At 49.0% G+C, this 21,031-nt stretch overlaps 1 protein-coding gene across 1 annotated transcript in view; it reads left to right on the forward strand.

Annotated features, from left to right (window-relative positions):
• DPP10 (dipeptidyl peptidase like 10) overlaps positions 1-21,031 on the forward strand; it is a 425,891-nt gene that overhangs the window by 167,571 nt on the left and 237,289 nt on the right. Inside the window, exons 6-7 of the mRNA XM_075318715.1 lie at positions 12,895-12,947; positions 13,026-13,107. Of these exons, the coding sequence (XP_075174830.1) occupies positions 12,895-12,947; positions 13,026-13,107 (135 nt within the window). The remainder of the gene's footprint in view (positions 1-12,894; positions 12,948-13,025; positions 13,108-21,031) is intronic.

Here is a 21,031-nt window from a genome sequence, read left to right on the forward strand (position 1 = left end):
AACTACATGGAATAACCAGCAGGTCATCATCTCCCCTTCATATGGGCCAGCGCTCCTCTACTTACCATCATCCTGATCCTCAGACCCCATGTTTAGAAATGAGCGGACCCTTAGTTCTGCAGGTTTGGCTAAGCTGTAGTGAAAAGTTTAGTTCGGTACCCAATATTGATCCCAAACCCCATAGAAGTCAATGGTTACCTGAACCTCTGTGCTGCAAAATGGTTGTAGTAAGAGCAGGGGGCTACAAAACGGAACAAAATGGGGGTAAGAGCAGGACAATAGCCCTGCAAACAAATGTGGACAGGGAAATGACTTAAAGAGCTTCTGTCATCATAGCAATCATGGTTACATAGGAAGGAAATGGAGAAATTAAACATTTTAATAGTGCCCCCAGAGCCTGTTTTCACAGTTCCTTCGCCCCCACAGAGCCTATTTTCACAGTTCCCTCCCCCCCAGAGAGCCTGTTTTCATTGACCCCCCCAAAAAAAAACCTGTTTTCACAGTGCCCTCCCCCCCACAGAGCCTGTCTTCACAGAGTACCCCCCCACGCAAAGCCTGTTTTCACAGTTCCAACTCCCCCCATAGAGGCTGTTTTCACAGTTCCTTTCCCCCCCACAGAGCCTGTTTTCACAGTTCTCCCCGCAAAGCCTGTTTTCACAGTGCCCAACTCCCCCCCCCACAGAGCCTGTTTTCAGTGCCCTACCCCCCACAGAGCCTGTTTTCACAGTTCCCTTCCCCCCCACAGAGCCTGTTTTCACAGTTCCCCCCGCAAAGCCTGTTTTCACAGTGCCCTACCGCCCCCCACAGAGTCTCTTTTCACAGTTCCTTCCCCCCCACAGAGCCTTTTTCACAGTTCCCTCCCCCCCACAGAGCCTTTTTCACAGTTCCCTCCCCCCCAAAGAGCCTTTTTTCACAGTTCCCTCCCCCCCCACAGAGCCTGTTTTCACAGTTCCCTCCCCGCCCACAGAGCCTTTTTTCACAGTTCCCTTCCCCCCCACAGAGCCTTTTTTCACAGTTCCCTTCCCCCCCACAGAGCCTGTTTTCACAGTTCCCTCCCCGCCCACAGAGCCTGTTTTCACAGTTCCCTCCCCGCCCACAGAGCCTTTTTTCACAGTTCCCTTCCCCCACACAGAGCCTGTTTTCACAGTTCCTTCCCCCCCACAGAGCCTTTTTCACAGTTCCCTCCCCCAAAGAGCCTTTTTTCACAGTTCCCTTCCCCCCCACAGAGCCTGTTTTCACAGTTCCCTTCCCACCCACAGAGCCTGTTTTCACAGTTCCCTCCCCGCCCACAGAGCCTGTTTTCACAGTCCCCCCCCACAAAGCCTGTTTTCACAGCTCCCCCTCCCACAGACCCTGTTTTCAGTTACCTTTCCCCCCCATGGAGAATGTTTTCACAGTTACCCTCCCCCCCACAGAACAGACAGAACTCCTTTTAAAGATTACAGAGTAAAAAAAATAATACTCTTGAACAAGAAGGCAGAGGTCCAAGTGGAGGAGGATGAGGAGGTGGAAGAGGCGTAGGAGAAAGTAACCAACGCTTTTTTTTTTGTTTTTCTTTTCTTTTGAGAGACCCCAAAACTTTGTGAATGGCAAATACAGTATACCAATGCCTGGATGTGGATAGTATAGTTCACCCGTCAGCCGAAGGTACGGACAAGTCCTGTGTGATCCACGCCTGGTTCACTTTGATGAATGTCAGCTTGCCTACGTTGGCTGTGGACAGGTGGATCCCCCAGTCTGTGATCACACCCCCTGGCGTGCTAAACAAATCTGCCGACAGTATACTTGCCGCAGGACAGGTCAGCACCTCCAAGACGTAAAGGTCAATCTCAGGCCATGTGTCACATTTAGAAACCCAGAAGTTATATGGGTCAGACACATCACTTATTATGGATAGACATGTGGACATGTTGCTCTTCCACCATGTTGGTGAAAAAGGCTGCCTCCTGGAAATACGCACTATCCGAGGTGGTGCAGGTCTTATTCTGACCAGAGGTGGAGGAAGCGTAGTAGAAGGTGGTGCAGGTTGTATTCTGACCAGAGGAGGAGGAGGTGGAGGAAGCGTAGTAGAAGGTGGTGCAGGTCTATTCTGACCAGAGGAGGAGGAGGTGGAGGAAGCGGAGTAGAAGGGGGTGCAGGTCTTATTCTGACCAGAGGAGGAGGAGGTGGAGGAAACTGAGTAGAAGGGGGTGCAGGTCTTATTCTGACCAGAGGAGGAGGAGGTGGAGGAAGTGGTATATGAGGTGGTGCAGGTCTTATATAGGTTATATGGGTCAGACACATCACTTAGTATGGATAGACATGTGGACATGTTGCTCTTCCACCATGATGCTGCAAACATTGCTTCCTGGTATTACATACTCTATCCGAACTGTGATCCTGCCGTGCTTGCTGCAGCTTAGCTCCACCAGTGCCTGCTGCTGCTCACACAGTCTCTCCACCATATGTTGGGTGGAGTTCCACCATGTTGGTACGTCGCATATGAGGTCATGAGCGGGAAGCTGAAATGACTTTGCAGTGCAGACATGCAAGTAGCAGCAATAAAGTGAAAAAGCCAAAAGAGCGCACATACTGCCCGCACTTTCAGCAGAAGCTCTGACACGTGAGTATTTTTGTGAGGAAGCGCTGCACAACCAAATTCAGCAAATGCGCCAGAGAAGGGATGTGTGCCAATCTGCATAGGCCCAGAGCTGCGACGAGATCTCGCCCGTTATAGCACAGCACCAGGCCGGGCTGTAGGTCCACCGTCACCAGCCACTCGTCTGTTGTTTTATCCCCGTCCATAGCTCCGGCGCGGTGTGAGGTTTGTCCCCCAGACAGACGAGTCTCAGAATAGCCTGCTGTCGTTTACCCCTCGCAATGCTGAAGATGGTGGTGCAGGTCTTACTCTGACCAGAGGAGGAGGTGGAGGAAGCGGAGTAGGAGGTGGTCCAGGTCTTATTCTGACCAGAGGAGAAGTAGGTGGAGGAAGCGGAGTAGAAGGTGGTGCAGGTCTTATTCTAACCAGAGGAGAAGGAGGTGGAGGAAGCGGAGTAGGAGGTGGTCCAGGTCTTATTCTAACCAGAGGAGAAGTAGGTGGAGGAAGCGGAGTAGGAGGTGGTCCAGGTCTTATTCTGACCAGAGGAGAAGGAGGTGGAGGAAGCGGAGTAGAAGGTGGTGCAGGTCTTATTCTAACCAGAGGAGAAGTAGGTGGAGGAAGCGGAGTAGAAGGTGGTGCAGGTCTTATTCTAACCAGAAGAGAAGGAGGTGGAGGAAGCGGAGTAGAAGGTGGTGCAGGTCTTATTATAACCAGAGGAGGAGGAGGTAGAGGAAGCTGAGTAGGAGGTGGTCCAGGTCTTACTCTGACCAGAGGAGGAGGTGGAGGAAGCGGAGTAGGAGGTGGTCCAGGTCTTATTCTGACCAGAGGAGAAGGAGGTGGAGGAAGCGGAGTAGAAGGTGGTGCAGGTCTTATTCTGACCAGGGGAGAAGGAGGTGGAGGAAGCGGAGTAGGAGGTGGTGTAGGTGTTATTCTGACCAGAGGAGGAGGTGGAAGAAGCGGAGTAGAAGGTGGTGCAGGTCTTATTCTGACCAGAGGTAGAGGAAGTGGTATACGAGGTGGTGCAGGTCTTATTCTGAACAGAGGAGGAGGAGGTGGAGGAAGCAGAGTAGAAGATGGTGCAGGTCTTATTCTGACAGGAGGAGGTGGAGGAAGCTGATTAGAAGGTGGTGCAGGTCTTATTCTGACCAGAGGAGGAGGAAGCGGAATAGAAGCTGGTGCAGGTCTTATTCTGACAGGAGGAGGTGGAGGAAGCTGAGTAGAAGGTGGTGCAGGTCTTATTCTGACCAGAGGAGGAGGAAGCGGAATAGAAGGTGGTGCAGGTCTTATTCTGACAGGAGGAGGTGGAGGAAGCTGAGTAGAAGGTGGTGCAGGTCTTATTCTGACCAGAGGAGGAGGAAGCGGAATAGAAGGTGGTGCAGGTCTTATTCTAACCAGGGGAGAAGGAGGTGGAGGAAGCGGAGTAGGAGGTGGTGTAGGTGTTATTCTGACCAGAGGAGGAGGTGGAAGAAGCGGAGTAGAAGGTGGTGCAGGTCTTATTCTGACCAGAGGAGGAGGAGGTGGAGGAAGCGGAGAAGAAGATGGTGCAGGTCTTATTCTGACAAGAGGAGGTGCAGGAAGCGGAGTAGGTGGTGGTGCAAGTCTTATTCTGACTAGAGGAGGAGGAAGCGGAATAGAAGTTGGTGCAGGTCTTATTCTGACAGGAGGAGGTGGAGGAAGCGGAGTAGAAGGTGGTGCAGGTCTTATTCTGACAGGAGGAGGTGGAGGAAGCTGAGTAGAAGGTGGTGCAGGTCTTATTCTGACCAGAGGAGGAGGAGGTGGAGGAAGCGGAGAAGAAGATGGTGCAGGTCTTATTCTGACAAGAGGAGGTGCAGGAAGCGGAGTAGGTGGTGGTGCAAGTCTTATTCTGACTAGAGGAGGAGGAAGCGGAATAGAAGTTGGTGCAGGTCTTATTCTGACAGGAGGAGGTGGAGGAAGCGGAGTAGAAGGTGGTGCAGGTCTTATTCTGACCAGAGGTGGAGGAAGTGGTATACGAGGTGGTGCAGGTCTTATTCTGACCAGAGGTGGCGGAAGCAGAGTAGAAGGTGGTGCAGGTCTTATTCTGACAGGAGGAGGTGGACGAAGCGGAGTAGAAAGTGGTGCAGGTCTTATTCTGACCAGAGGATGAGGAGGTGGAGGAAGCAGAGTAGAAGGTGGTGCAGGTCTTATTCTGACAGGAGGAGGCGGAGGAAGCGGAGGAGAAGGTGGTGCAGGTCTTATTCTGACCAGAGGAGGAGGAGGAAGCGGAGTAGAGGATGGTGCAGGTCTTATTCTGACAGGAGTTGGAGGAGGCGGAGGAAGCGGAGGAGAAGGTGGTGCAGGTCTTATTCTGACCAGAGGAGGAGGAGGAAGCGGAGGAGAAGGTGGTGCAGGTATTATTCTGACCAGAGGAGGAGGAGGTGGAGGAAGCGGAGGAGAAGGTGGTGCAGGTATTATTCTGACGAGAGGAGGAGGAGGAGGAAGCAGAGGAGAAGGTGGTGCAGGTATTATTCTGACCAGAGGAGGAGGAGGAGGAAGCGAAGGAGAAGGTGGTGCAGGTCTTATTCTGACCAGAGGAGGAGGTGGAGGAAGCGGAGTAGGAGGTGGTGCAGGTCTTATTCTGACCAGAGGAGGCGGAGGAGGAGGAAGCGGAGTAGAAGGTGGTGCAGGTCTTATTCTGACCAGAGGAGGAGGAGGTGGAGGAGGAAGCGGAGTAGAAGGTTGTGCAGGTCTTATTCTGACCAGAGGAGGAGGAGGTGGAGGAGGAAGCGGAGTAGAGTGTTGTGCAGGTCTTATTCTGACCAGAGGAGGAGGAGGAGGAGGAAGCGGAGTAGAAGGTTGTGCAGGTCTTATTCTGACCAGAGGAGGTGGAGGAAGCAGAGTAGAAGGTTGTGCAGGTCTTATTCTGACCAGAGGAGGAGGAGGAGGAGGAAGCGGAGTAGAAGGTTGTGCAGGTCTTATTCTGACCAGAGGAGGAGGGGGAGGAGGAAGCGGAGTAGAAGGTTGTGCAGGTCTTATTCTGACCTGAGGAGGAAGCGGAGTAGAAGGTTGTGCAGGTCTTATTCTGACCTGAGGAGGAGGAGGTGGAGGAAGCGGAGTAGAAGGTTGTGCAGGTCTTATTCTGACCAGAGGAGGAGGAGGAGGAGGAAGCGGAGTAGAAGGTTGTGCAGGTCTTATTCTGACCAGAGGAGGAGGAAGAGGAGGAAGCGGAGTAGAAGGTTGTGCAGGTCTTATTCTGACCAGAGGAGGAGGAGGAGGTGGAGGAAGCCGAGTAGAAGGTGGTGCAGGTCTTATTCTGACCAGAGGAGGAGGAGGAAGCGGAGTAGAAGATTGTGCAGGTCTTATTCTGACCAGAGGAGGAGGAGGTGGAGGAGGAAGCGGAGTAGAAGGTTGTGCAGGTCTTATTCTGACCAGAGGAGGAGGAGGAAGCGGAGTAGAAGATTGTGCAGGTCTTATTCTGACCAGAGGAGGAGGAGGAGGTGGAGGAAGCCGAGTAGAAGGTGGTGCAGGTCTTATTCTGACCAGAGGAGGAGGAGGTGGAGGAGGAAGCGGAGTAGAAGGTTGTGCAGGTCTTATTCTGACCAGAGGAGGAGGAGGTGGAGGAGGAAGCAGAGTAGAAGGTGGTCCAGGTCTTATTCTGACCAGAGGAGGAGGAGGTGGAGGAAGCGGAGTAGAAGGTTGTGCAGGTCTTATTCTGACCAGAGGAGGAGGAGGAGGAGGAAGCGGAGTAGAAGGTTGTGCAGGTCTTATTCTGACCAGAGGAGGAGGAGGTGGAGGAGGAAGCGGAGTAGAAGGTTGTGCAGGTCTTATTCTGACCTGAGGAGGCGTCTCTTCATTTAATTATTCAATATTTTATTTCCATGTCAAGAATAAAAGCTGATGTGAGGACGCAGCCCCCCAAACGCTGGCGTGTTTCTAACAACGTTCTTAATCATTGGCATATGAACATAAAACCGTCCTTATACACCCGGTCTATTAAGCACAGTCATGTGCACCTGTCACTTGACACATTACAATGTAATGTGATGCATAAACCCTCGCCTATTTATCTGCTCAAACAGTTCAGAAAAGACAGTTCTACATTAACTGTGTTCAATTTTTAAAACGTTATATTTTCCCATTTAATAAAAATGTCTAATGTTGCTGCGATAATTTTACCCAATAGGGAATCTAGCTCCTACCTCAATTATCCAATAAGCCTTGTGACAGCTAACAGTGCGCTCCCAGTCCCCCCCTGGGCCGGGCTAACAGTGCACTCCCAGTCCCCCCCCGGGCCGGGCTAACAGTGCGCTCCCAGTCCCCCCCTGGGCCGGGCTAACAGTGCGCTCCCAGTCCCCCCCCGGGCCGGGCTAACAGTGCGCTCCCAGTCCCCACCCCGGCCGGGCTAAGGGCGGCTTTGCACGTTGCGACATCGCAAGCCGATGCTGCGATGTCGCACGCGATAGTCCCTGTCCCCGTCGCAGGTATGATATCGTGTGATAGCTGCCGTAGCGAAAATTATCGCTACGCCAGCTTCACATGCACTCCCCTGCCCTGCGACCGTCGCTCTGGCCGGCGAACCGCCTCCTTCCTAAGAGGGCGGGACGTGCGGCGTCATAGCGACGTCACACGGCAGGCGGCCAATAGCGGCAGAGGGGTGGAGATGAGCAGGATGTAAACATCCTGCCCACCTCCTTCCGTCCGCATATCCTACGGAAGCCGCGGTGACGCCGGTAGGAGATGTTCCTCGCTCCTGCGACTTCACACACAGTGATGTGCTCTGCCGCAGGAGCGAGGAACAACATCGTACCGTCGCGTCAGCGTAATTATGGATTACGCCGACGCTGCACCAATGATACGATTACGACGATTTTGCGCTCGTTAATCGTATCATCTAGGCTTTACACACTACGATGTCGCATGCGATGCCGGATGTGCGTTACTTTCAATTTGACCCCACCGACATCGCACCTGCGATGTTGTAGTGTGCAAAGTCCGCCTAACAGTGCGCTCCCAGTCCCCACCCCGGGCCGGGCTAACAGTGCGCTCCCAGTCCCCACCCCGGGCCGGGCTAACAGTGCGCTCCCAGTCCCCACCTCGGGCCGGGCTAACAGTGCGCTCCCAGTCCCCACCCCGGGCCGGGCTAACAGTGCGCTCCCAGTCCCACCCCCCCCGGGCCGGCTAACAGTGCGCACCCAGTCCCCACCCCGGGCCGGGCTAACAGTGCGCTCCCAGTCCCCCCCCGGGCCGGCTAACAGTGCGCTCCCAGTCCCCAGGCCGGGCTAACAGTGCGCTCCCAGTCCCCACCCCAGGCCGGGCTAACAGTGCGCTCCCAGTCCCCACCCCGGGCCGGGCTAACAGTGCGCTCCCAGGCCCCCTCCCCGGGCGGGCTAACAGTGCGCTCCCCCCCGGGCCGGCGTTCCAACTCTCCATGCCTTTAACCCTACGGGAACTCGCATCCCCATTATGATAATCGTGAAAAAGCCTAGAAAATTCCAACCATCCTTGTCCATTCACAGTGCCATCAGGCTTAGCAGCCGTAATATGTTCACCAATCCTCTTTAAGGGTCTCACCATGCACCCTATGTAGTATTTATCGCACACCACACACGTTGCCATATAAACAACATGTATGGTGTTGCAATTAACAATCGCTATAACCAAATATATCTTATTAATCACATTATAAAGTTCATTTGTTTTCTCCATATGTCTACACAAGGTGCACTTTCTCCCTCCACACGTATAACACCCTTTCTGTGTCAACCATGTGGGTCTCCATTCCGCACTAACTTTTTACATTTTTTTTTCCTTTACGAAATGCATATTGTGTTTGAACATGGGTAATATAAAAATGTCTTTTCTGAACTGTTTGAATAGATAAATAGGCGACGGTTTATGTAGGCGTCATGAGTTTTGGTAGGCTGTCTCACACTGAGATTTTTGTATATCAATCAGAAGATACAATGAAACTGGTGTATATACATCACATAGGATATACTGAGTCTGGTGTATATACATCACATAGGATATACTGAGTGCTGTATATACATCACATAGGATATACTGAGTCTGCTGTATATACATCACATAGGATATACTGAGTCTGCTGTATATACATCACATAGGATATACTGAGTCTGCTGTATATACATCACATAGGATATATTGAGACAAGGAGGTGTTGGTGGTTATTCTAAATCTTACTCTTCCAATTTCTTTGGTGAACTCTGATATTATATTTTGTAGCCACGTTGCTGCCCACAAGGCTAAGGAATGTGATCTTGTATCCAATTCCCTCACATCAGACCAGGACCTTGTCTGGTACGGCCAATATACTGTATATATATTGTAGAATATGTGAATATACGCTATAATTTCTTAGGTATTGCTGCAGCTTATGTAGAGCATTACGCAGGTTAGGCGGTGTGTTGTGAATGTCAGTTATGCTGTTGCTGCTGTGAGGCTCCCTCTTGTGACCAAAAATGATTTTGACAGAGACCAGGTGTTCTTGAGCAATGGGCGTATCCATTGCTAACTCTCTGCCTATTTAAGCCTGGGCCTCCTGGCAGTCTGAGCCTGTTATCATTGTCCTGTAGCTCACCTGGCTTTTCATCTTGCTTCTGACCACATCTACCCCAGATAAGTGCTTGGTTCTTTCTTAGTTGTTTTGTTCTTTTTGTACTTATCTGAATTTGTCATTTACTGTGGTTATTGTCAGTTTATTTGCATGCAGGAATCTTCCCTCTCTGTTGCTTAGCTGGGAAGCTCCCTGCAGCTATGTTTGGAGTTTTGCTCCTATAAGTACATGTGTTTGTTTCTTCTTGAATTTGTAATTGTTCCTGTTTTTCTATTCATTGGTTTGACAAGAGCGCCTGATATAGGACGGAGTGCAGATCGTGCGATCTGAGGACCTTTTTGTACTATCAGGTATTTGGATTTTTGTAGGGTTTTTCTCTGGCCACCATCAGCCCCTTTCCTATCCTTTCCTATTTAGTTAGTGGGGCCTCACCTTTGCTAATCCTATCCTCCATCTGTGTATTGTATTTTCCTATATCACCGTAGTCTTTGAATGTGAGGGGCTTGCTATACCTTTGGGGATCTACTCTGAGGCAGAGAGTTATTCATCCTTCGTTCCTTTAGGATAGCTAGTTTCTCTGGCTGGATTCTTGGTGCATAGAATGTTAGTTCACTCCTCGGCTACTTCTAGTGTTGATGGTTAGTAAGGGGATGGCGGCCAGATTAGTTGCCAATGCTCTTGTCACTTTTTGCCAATGATACATTATGATCTTCCATGGTTCCGGATCATAATAGCGGTGAGCCTGTACACTCGTAAGGCCTGTAATTTTGTTGAGTGCCCAAACCTTAAGTCCATATCACCCAAGTTTTCATCTTGGATTCAGCTAATGTCTGACTCCCACGCTTTCTTTTCGGTTCTAACTTGGATATATCTCGCACATTTCCAGACTGGCGTGGCCCCTGTCCTTTCACCTCGAGCCCTTGCCGGGTAACTTTTCACTCAGACCACACTCTCATTTTTCTCACCAATTTGGCTCCTTCCCTGGCTGCTTTGTTAGATCTAGTGAAGAGATTTAGAATATTCTTTGGCTTGAGAGTTCAATTCCCATTGCTGGCTCAAAGCCCCCTGGACAATTCCCAGGACCAGCTGGACTGTGTCTCTCAGTTGAGGTATCTTGTGGTACAGATCTCCCCTACTCTAGAGCAGTTTAAGGGAACCTGCCATGTGAAACAACGCCATTAACGTATAGATATGGGGTTAATGTGCAGGTTATTAGTGTTATAAGCTTGTTCGAAGCTTGGCTACTGGGATGAAATTAACTTTATTCCTCCTACTTTCAGTCATCCAGCTTTCAGTCATCAGGGTGGCGCCAGCGCAGGTTCAGTCACCGCTCTGTGCATAGCACTGATTGACAGCCGCGCTAATGCTGACCCCAGACTCTGTTGTGGAGGTGTGGTCTTCTCTTCCTTTATCTCTATTAGGTGGAATTTTCCTTAAAGTTCTTCCATGGTCTTGACAATGTTTTAAGCTCATTTTACGGACAGGACAGATCCCTTATATCCAAACTGGTGATCTTACAGGCCCTGGAGGAGTCCGGATGTCTAGTGGCCCCTCACATGTGGATTGTCTAGCAGTAGCATTAGAGTATGCAAACTGGTGACTAGACTTCAATATGAGGAACGCAGCCATGGCTTTATATTGATCCCCCCCAAGCAAGAGATTATCTAATTTTATTTACAGATATAAAACCCCTAAGGTTTGTTCCCTTAAACAGGTGGCTTAGGCATGGCTGGTTGTTAGAACCATGTTTTACTCCAGTATCGGTGTTATCGCAGCTCATACCCACCAAGAACGCAACTGCTGTTATGCATCTGCCTCTGCTCAGCAGGGCTCTGCTCCCTTCCCCTATTGTAATGCTCGCCGCTGGAGATGGTAAGGAGGCGAGTAGGACCACAGGGGGTAACTGGGCTCACCCTTTGAACACCTGGTGCCAGGCACAGTCACTAGTGTAGACCGGGATGGCTGAGGCAGATAGGACGGACAGGCACAGTCACTAGTGTAGACCTTGGGCGCATCGGGAAGACTGAGGCAGATAGGACAGACAGGCACAGACACTAGTGTAGACCTTGGGCGCATCGGGAAGACTGAGGCAGATAGGACGGACAGGCACAGACACTAGTGTAGACCTTGGGCGCATCGGGAAGACTGAGGCAGATAGGACGGACAGGCACAGACACTAGCATAGGCCTAGTGTCTTAGTGCAGACCAAAAGTTTGGACACACCTTCTGGAAGGAAATACTTAACAAAAAAGTGTGAAACAACTGAAAATATGTCTTATATTCTAGGTTCTTCAAAGTAGCCACCTTTTGCTTTGATTACTGCTTTGCACACTCTTGGCATTCTCTTGATGAGCTTCAAGATGTAGTCACCGGAAATGGTTTTCCAACAGTCTTGAAGGAGTTCCCAGAGATGCTTAGCACTTGTTGGCCCTTTTGCCTTCACTCTGAGGTCCAGCTTACCCCAAACCATCTTGATTGGGTTCAGGTCTGGTGACTGTGGAGGCCAGGCCATCTGGTGTAGCACCCCATCACTCTCCTTCTTAGTCAAATAGCCCTTACACAGCCTGGATGTGTGTTTGGGGTCATTGTGCTGTTGAAAAATAAATGATGGTCCAATTAAACGCAAACCGGATGGAATAGCACGCCGCTGCAAGATGCTGTGGTAGCCATGCTGGTTCAGTATGCCTTCAATCTTGAATCAATCCCCAACAGTGTCACCAGCAAAACACCCCCACACCATCACACCTCCTCCTCTATGCTTCATGTTGGGAACCAGGCATGTAGAGTCCACCCATTCACCTTTTCTGCGTCGCACAAAGACACGGTGGTTGGATCCAAAGATCTCAAATCTGGACTCCTCAGACCAAAGCACAGATTTCCATTGGTCTAATGTCCATTCCTTGTGTTTTTTAGCCCAAACAAGTCTCTTCTGCTTGTTGCCTGGCCTTAGCAGCTATTTTACCATGAAGGCCTACTGCACAAAGTCTCCTCTTAACAGTTCTAGAGATGTGTCTGCTGCTAGAACTCTGTGTGGCATTGACCTGGTCTCTAATCTGAGTTGTTGTTAACCTGCGATTTCTGAGGCTGGTGACTCGGATAAACTTATCCTCCGCAGCAGAGGTGACTTTTTGTCTTCTTTTCCTGGGGCAGTCCTCATGTAAGCCAGTTTCATTGTAGCGTTTGATGGTTTTTGCCACTGCACTTGGGGACACTTTCAAAGTTTTCCCAGTTGTTCGGACTGACTGACCTTCATTTCTTAAAGTAATGATGGCCACTCGTTTTTCTTTACTTAGCTGCTTTTTTCTTGCTATAATACAAATTCTAACAGTCTATTCAGTAGGACTATCAGCTGCGTACCCACCAGACTTCTGCACAACACAACTGATGGTCCCAACCCCATTTATAAGGCAAGAAATCCCACTTATTAAACCTGACCGGGCGCACCTGTGAAGTGAAGACCATTTCCGGTGACTACCTCTTGTAGCTCATCAAGAGAATGCCAAGAGTGTGCAAAGCAGTAATCAAAGCAAAAGGTGGCTACTCTGAAGAACCGAGAATATAAGACAGATTTTCACTTGTTTCACACTTTTTTGTTAAGTATTTCACTCCACATGTGTTAATTCATAGTTTTGATGCCTTCAATGTGAATAATATATATAATATTTGCAGTCATGTGACACGGATATCTGCCATGCAGCTGTCGGCTCTTGCAGATGGGGCACGGTCTGCAGACTGTATATTTGTGCACTGGTGATATATTCACGTGTACCTCTTATTGCAGGTGTTTTATTATTCCTACACGGCCTCCTACGTCATCTACAACATCCACACAAGGTGCGTGCTTGTCTCCGCAGACCTCTGCACAGATACCAGCCTTATACATGGAGACGATGTGACATGTTTGTGTTTCAGGGAGGTTTGGGAGCTGAACCCCCCGGAGGTGGAGGACTCGGTGCTGCAGCACGCGGCGTGGGGCGTCCAGGGCCAGCAGCTGGTAAGAGCCTCTGACATATTCATTATCCACACCTCGCTCTCATCAGTATGATCGCGGTGCCATGGATGAAGGGCTGGGTACGTTCTCATGGGCACAAGGCCCCAGGACTCCTTTAGAACAAAGCTGCACCAACACAAAGCTGTTGCACAGAATTTCGTGGCGCTGCTCCGGTCTACAAGGCACTGTGTAAAATATCCTCTAAAACATACGGTATTCTAAGTTTTGTTTTCTTTTTTTATTCAACTTTTTATTTTTGAAAAAAAAGGGGTTTTTAACATGTTATGCAACAAAAGACAATATACACTTACATAAGTAAAAGAAACATTTCACAGGTATGTGTACAGATATGCTATGTCATAAATTTACTAAATGTCAATCAATTGAAGGGTGAGCTGAGTTCGAACGCCTGCCCCCGCACAGCCCCTCAGGTTTGTGTGTAGGGGAAATACGAGTTGCCATAGACCCATTTTCGTCCTCAAATTTGGTAAGTGTCTCCAAGCGCATCCCAAATAGACCATGTCGCTACAAACCCATCCATGGTGTTATGGAGCTGGGCTGTCAATCTTTCCATATTTCTAACATCTTTTATCCGAGCAAACAGATCAGAGACAGACGGCGGGGCCACCCTCTTCCAAAATAGTGAGATTAGGCATTTGGCAGCTGTAAGAATATGGAGAAGGAGCTTTAATTCCGATTTGCTTAGGGATGACGGGAGGGCATTTAGCAAGAACACCACCGGGTCTCTGGACACACTTCTACCCACCAATCTGTCCATCAACGACTCTACATCCTCCCAGAAACTCCCGATGACCGGGCATGTCCAAAAACCATGGTATAGAGACGCTCCTCCAAGGCCGCACGTCCAACAGACATCTGGGTAGTTATGATTAAACTTGTGTAGGAGTTCTGGCGTGTGGTACCATGTCATGAGGATTTTAACTTGATTCTCCTTGTAGAGAGTGCTAATTGAGGACCACAATGTCCGAGCCCATATCACTGACCAGAGTGCATCCGATAAAGGCGTCCCACCCAGCACTCCCATCTCCTCATATACGTGTGTTTCACTGTATCCAAAGGGTCCCCAGTTGTCAGTATATCGTAAATGGCTGAAATGAATCCCCTGGTCGAGGTCCGGCCAGAGCATAGGGTCTCAAATGCGGTTGGGCGGCTTACCCCCGTCAGTCCCATGATGTCTGTAAAAAAATGTGTTATTTGTTGGTACGAAAAATACAGATAAAAGGGTAGGTTGTATTGGTATCGTAAGTCTGAAAATGGCTTCAATTTTAGGGTCGTTGGGTTAACTATATCTCGGAAACAGTAGAGGCCCGTCTTTGCCCACAACCCTGTCACCCCCGGACCCATACCCTCCGTCAGGTATGGCGTAAACAGGAAAGGGGTCAGCAGAGAGGACTGTGACGCCAGCTGGAACTTCATTCTACACTGCCGCCAAATCTCTCTTGTGAATGCCATTGGGCCTAGTAAGTCTCTAGAGGGGGTTTCACTAGGGCGGCCCCAGATTAGGGAGCTCGGATGATAGGGTGCCATCCAAAACTTCTCTATCTCCGTCCACTTATTGTAGGCCGGTAGGGTCGTCCATGAGGCCAGGTTACGTAGATGCGAGGCGTAGTAGTAAAGTTTAAGATTTGGGCACGACAGGCCCCCCTTTTTACAGGGTGCACACATAACTAAATCTGGAATACGGTGTCTTCCCGAGTTCCAGATGAATTGCAAGAGTGTTGACTGGATTTTTTTCAGCACACCCACGGGAACACGCACCGGGAGTGTTTCAAATAAATATAGAAATTTAGGGATGACCGACATTTTAATTGTAGCGATTTTGGCCAAGAACGAGATCTGTAGTGATGACTGTGACGACATGGACTCTCATGGGTTAAAGTTTCTTAACATTCAGCCAGACTATTGTTCTTATGTGTGCTAAGTCATGTTTGCTTAGCTATTGTTCTCCAGACTTTTCCAGTAATCATTGTATTGTAGTTGTGTATTGATAATGTAATTACCTTAGTAGCCATTGTCTAGTCGGTGACTTGCCGACTCCATGTAGATATACTGAGTCTTTCTGTGCACATCATTTAAATGAACATTATCCATGCAGCTTGAAATTCATCCAATGGGAGAAGCAATCTTGTCCAACCAATCAATGAGGACGCAGTGTATCCTAAGGGAAGGTTATGGCTATAAAAGGGACTTATTTAAGCCACCAGGGTTGATGAAGGTTGATGGATGCTGATGGATCCAGTCTAAGCTCTTCGGAGCTGACTAGAGGATCAGGATATCTTATGGCTTCAATCTAGGGACTCCGGTGCCGGTTGGAGACCATATCCACAGCCTAGGGATTTCGACTCCGGCTGCCAGGATTATAACATCATACCAGGACTACCTAAGGAGGACACTCAGGTTGGGACAGTTCAGTCACCTGTTACAGACTTTGCAGACCTCACACAGCTTCCTAAATCTCAGAAGCAAAAAAAGAACCTGTGGAAATGAAAGCGCAATAGGGTCTTACCCTGACAAACAGGGGGTGAAAGAAGAGTAATCCTACTCACCAATCAGGGTTGTGACATATGGATCAAGGCAGCAGTACCCCAAGCGGCTGATAGCAGAGAGAGGTAGTAGAACGGGGCTTTAAAGAACCGCGCCAAGGATCCCAGATGTAATCTTGAATTAATGTAAACTTTTTATTTTGGCACAGGTCTACGCGTTTCAGGAGGCTCAGCTCCCTTCCTCAGGACCAGCAGGCACAAGATACATCAAATCTCTTTTTGATTGATTTGATGTATCTTGTGCCTGCTGGTCCTGAGGAAGGGAGCTGAGCCTCCTGAAACGCGTAGACCTGTGCCAAAATAAAAAGTTTACATTAATTCAAGATTACATCTGGGATCCTTGGCGCGGTTCTTTAAAGCCCCGTTCTACTACCTCTCTCTGCTATCAGCTTCCTAAATCTGGCATTATTCTTTTCTCGGTGGGTGCCCGCCAAAAGCGGGGTGCTGCTGGATTTGAGTAAATAGCCCTGGAACCTCTGAGGCATGGACATTCTAAATCCCTGGTGAGCCAGCGGAAGGGTGAGACTCTGTTGCCTGTTACATTTGTGTGTTTTGCTGGTTATGGGTTACGTGCCGTTAATTGTTTGGGGATCCAATAAAGTCTAATTATTGTGGTTCCCTCACCCTGTGTTGTCTGAGTAGTGTTACGCCCACGGATAAGGAGGGCGGCGTTCAGTTGGGATGAGCCCTGAGCCACGCTGTCTTTCTAAAGGCGGCGGGTTTTAGTGGACGAGAGCACCCACTGAGCCCCGTGTCTCCACAATTGGTGGCAGCGGTGGGATACTACTCAGCCTGGTTTACCCAGGGGAGCTGCAGCGGACGGGTGTTCGTGGACACCGTCCAGGGCTCAGCAACCAGGGAGGCACTTAAGCATACCTAGCAGGCCATAGGGGAGGCATTCAGGTTTCGGACGCTGCCATGTCCAACCCCACCAGCTCAGCCATGGGACAAGGACAAGAGAGGAGTTACAACCGCTGCAGTAAATGGATGCTACAGGATCTGTGCCAGAGGCGAAAGATTATCTACTGGAACGCTGAGACTCTGTCAGCCTTGATCCAGAAATTAGTCCGTTGGGATGCCCAGAATGATGCAGAGGACGATGAGGATCCCGCCGATATTGACCCAGAGGATTTAAACTATGTGCCACATCATGGATCTAGTGACAATCGGGAATCAACTTTGTCCAAAATGGCCCAAGCCACAGCGTTGTTGGATGCATTGGGGCCTAGATCCTCAAGAGAAGAGAGGGCTTATGTTCTGGAATATGTTTATGGGATTCCAGCTGCAGTACTGCTAACACCAGCCGGTCGAGAAGGATGGTCCCGCTACCCAGCAGAAGCTGCACCAAAACAAAGGACTACAAACAGGGCCTGTGACTCGCCCAATCTATGGCGCTGTTATACATGTGGGCGCCATGGACATATAGATAGCGATTGTCTCCAAAACCAAGGCCGCATGCTTGGAGCCCATCTACCAGCTCAGCCGGTCAAGAGCCAGGGACTACGAGACACTGTTTCCTCCATTACCCTGGTGTGGAGACACGGGGCTCAGTGGGTGCTCTCGTCCACTAAAACCCGCCGCCTTTAGAAAGACAGCGTGGCTCAGGGCTCATCCCAACTGAACACCGGCCTCCTTAACCGTGGGCGTAACACTACTCAGACAACACAAGGTGAGGGAACCACAATAATTAGACTTTATTGGATCCCCAAACAATTAACAGCACATAACACATAACACATAACCAGCAAAACACACAAATGTAACAGGCAACAGAGTCTCACCCTTCCGCTGGCTCACCAGGGATTTAGAATGTCCATGCCTCACAGGTTCCAAGCTGTCTGAGGTCTGCAAATTCTGTAACAGGTGACTGAACTGTCCCAACCTGAGTGTCCTTCTTAGGTAGACCTGGTTTGATGTTAAAATCCTGGCAGCCGGAGTCGAAATCCCTAGGCTGTGGTTATGGTCTCCAACCGGGTCCGGAGTCCCTAGATTGAAGCCATAAGATATCCTGATCCTCTAGTCAGCTCCAAAGAGCTTAGACTGGATCCATCAACCTTCATTCCCCTGGTGGCTTAAAGAAGTCCCTTTTATAGCCATAACCTTCCCTTAGGATACACTGCGTCCTCATCGATTGGTTGGACAAGATTGCTTCTCCCATTGGATAAATTTCAAGCTGCATGGATAATGTTCATTTAAATGATGTGCATAGAAAGACTCAGTATATCTACATGGAGTCGGCAAGTCACCGACTAGACAATGGCTACTAAGGTAATTACATTATCAATACACAACTACAATACAATGGTTACTGGAAAAGAGTCTGGAGAACAATACGTCTGGCTTTCAGTGGCCAACACAATTACATGAGTCTTGTAGAAACAATGAGGGACTTCTCCCCCGTCTATAAACAATCTATAATCCTGTCTGGCTGAATTTTAAGAAAGTTTAACCCATGAGAGTCCATGTCGTTACACATGCTTCAGAGGTTCCAGTGCTATGTACTCAAATCCAGCAGCACCCCGCTTTTGGCGGGCACCCACAGAGAAAAGAATAATGCCAGATTTAGGAAGCTGTGTGAAGTCTGCAAAGTCTGTAACAGGTGACTGAACTGTCCCAACCTGAGTGTCCTCCTTAGGTAGTCCTGGTATGATGTTACAATCCTGGCAGCCGGAGTCGAAATCCCTAGGCTGTCGATATGGTCTCCAACCGGCACCGGAGTCCCTAGATTGAAGCCATAAGATATCCTGATCCTCTAGTCAGCTCCAAAGAGCTTAGACTGGATCCATCAGCATCCATCAACATTCATCCAACTGGTGGCTTAAAGAAGTCCTGTCTTATAGCCACAGCCCTCCCTCTGGGCACACTGCGTCCTCATCGATTGGTTGGACAAGATTGCTTCTCCCATTGGACGAATTTCAAGCTACATGGACAATGCTCATTCAAATTATGTGGATAGAAAGACTGAGGATATCTACATGAAGTTTGCAAGTCACCGACTAGACAATGGCTACTAAGGTAATCACATTAGCAATACACAACTACAATACAATGGTTACTGGAAAAGTCTGGAGAACAATACGTCTGGCTTTCAGTGGCCAACACAATTACATGAGTCCACAAGAGTCTTGTATAAACAATGAGGGACTTCCCCCCCCCCCCTCTATAGACAATCTATCATGCTGTCTGGCTGAATTTTAAGAAACTTTAACCCATGAGAGTCCATGTCATCACAATGACCATTTTTTATGGCTATTTTCCACATCACGTATCAGGGGTGGGACATTTGCTTGGTATAGTGTCTTATAGGTTGGGGTTATTCTAACTCCTAAGTATCGCAGGGAATCTGATCGCCAGGAATACTAAAAATTTTGTTTAAGGGACTGTAGTTTGGCCTCTGGGATATTGAGAGGTAAAGCTTCTGTTTTTGTCAGAATTAAGTTTTATATCCCGAAAGTTTGGCGTATTGAGATAGTACTGCATGTAAATTTAGTAGGGAAATGGTGGGATTCGTCAGGGATAGTAGGAGTAGGACGTCGTCCACAAATAGGGCCACCTTGAAGGATTTCTCCCGAACATTGACCACCATAATATCTGGATTAAGTCTGATCTATGCCGCCAGTGGTTCGATGCTAAGAACATATAGGAGAAAGGACAATGGGCAGCCCTGCCTGGTTCCATTTCGGATAGGCAGGGATTCTGAATGTGCATGTGGGAGGCGAATTGTCGCCGCAGGGAGAAAGCACAGACCCCTTAGCGCGAAGACAAATGGCCCCGACATGCCAAAGTGGCCCAACATGGAAAACATGAAGGACCAGTCCAGCCTGTCGAAAGCCTTCTCCGCGTCTAGCCCCAGGAGAAGTGCCTCCAACCCCTCTCTATTCACCACTTCCACCAGGTCCAAGATCCTTCGGGTGTTGTCCCCCGCCTGACGGTAGCGAACAAATCCTACCTGGTCCTTATGGACCAGCTGTGGGAGCCAATTATTTAGACGTTCTGCCAACAATTTGGGGAATATTTTAAGATCTGAGTTTAGGAGGCTAATGGGGCGGTAGCTCGCGCATTCCATGGGATCCCTACCTGTTTTGGGAATAATGGTTATGTAAGAGTGTAGGAATGTATTTGGGATGTCTTCACCTGTCATAAAGAGTTTGAAAAGGTGAGTCAGATGGGGAGACAGTTCCCCTACAAAAGTTTTATAATATAGGTACGTGAACCCATCTGGGCCCGGGGCTTTATGGTTTGGGAGGTCCTTAATGATCTGGTGGATCTCGTCTGGCAATATTTCCCGATTAAGGTCGTCCAGGGCCTCCTGAGACAACTTTGGGAGGTGGCAGTCAGTCAAATAATCGTTTACTTTTTTTGTTCTGTCTGGATGGGACATTGATAATGTCGGAGGGATAGAGTATAGGGACATGTAGTATGAATGAAAAAGTTGGGCAATTTTTGTAGGGTCGTAATGAGGGGTGCCTGAAGCGTCCTTTATGGCGCAAGGGGCGGAATTTGTAGTTTGATCCCTAAGCTTTCTAGCCAACATCGTGTGCGATTTATTGCCGTATTCATAATATTTCTGGCCAGAATAGCGTAAGAGTATCTCTATTTTCCCATGTGAGATTTCCTTTAGTTTAGCTTTCAGGTCTATCACTTTTTTCAGGCGGGACTTGGTGGGATGGGTATGGAGTTGTTCCTCTGCTAAACGAAGATCCGTCTCATATTGACGGTAAAGTTGCTGTGAGTCCTTTTTAAGTTTGGACGAAAGGGCTACGCACTTCCCCCTAATAACTGCCTTGTGAGCCTCCCATATTATCGGGAACAATGGATGGGACTGGGAGTTCTCCGCAAAGTAGTTCTGTATAGCCTTGCGGAGTGATTCGCGGGAGGTGATATTGGTGAGCAAGGATTCATTCAGTCTCCAATGGGTTCTTTTTGAAAGGGCATTAATTAAATTAAGGTGTATTATCAGAGGAGCATGGTCCGACCACGTAATACTGCCTATGTGTGCTTGTTGGAGTGTTCTAAGTGTGAGGACATTGCCAAAGAAATAGTCTATTCGACTATGAGAATTATGGGGGTGTGAAAAGAAGGTATATTGTCTTGCTGTCGGGTTGTCAATTCTCCACAGGTCAAATAGTTGCTGTGTGTGAATCAGTTTGCGGAAACTGGTAGATAGGTGGGATAATCTATGTGAGCCTACAGGGAGTGAAGGTGCAAGCATTCTATCCACCCTGTCTGAAAACACCATATTAAAGTCTCCCCCTATGATGTGTAGAGCCCCATGGTCCGACGGGAGGCGTGACAAGACCGAGGAAACAAATCTAATTTGATTAGAGTTTGGGACATAGAGGTTACACAGGACTAGTTGTATC

Source organism: Anomaloglossus baeobatrachus, chromosome 7 (genome assembly GCF_048569485.1).
Source record: "Anomaloglossus baeobatrachus isolate aAnoBae1 chromosome 7, aAnoBae1.hap1, whole genome shotgun sequence".
In the NCBI taxonomy this organism is placed as follows: domain Eukaryota; kingdom Metazoa; phylum Chordata; class Amphibia; order Anura; family Aromobatidae; genus Anomaloglossus; species Anomaloglossus baeobatrachus.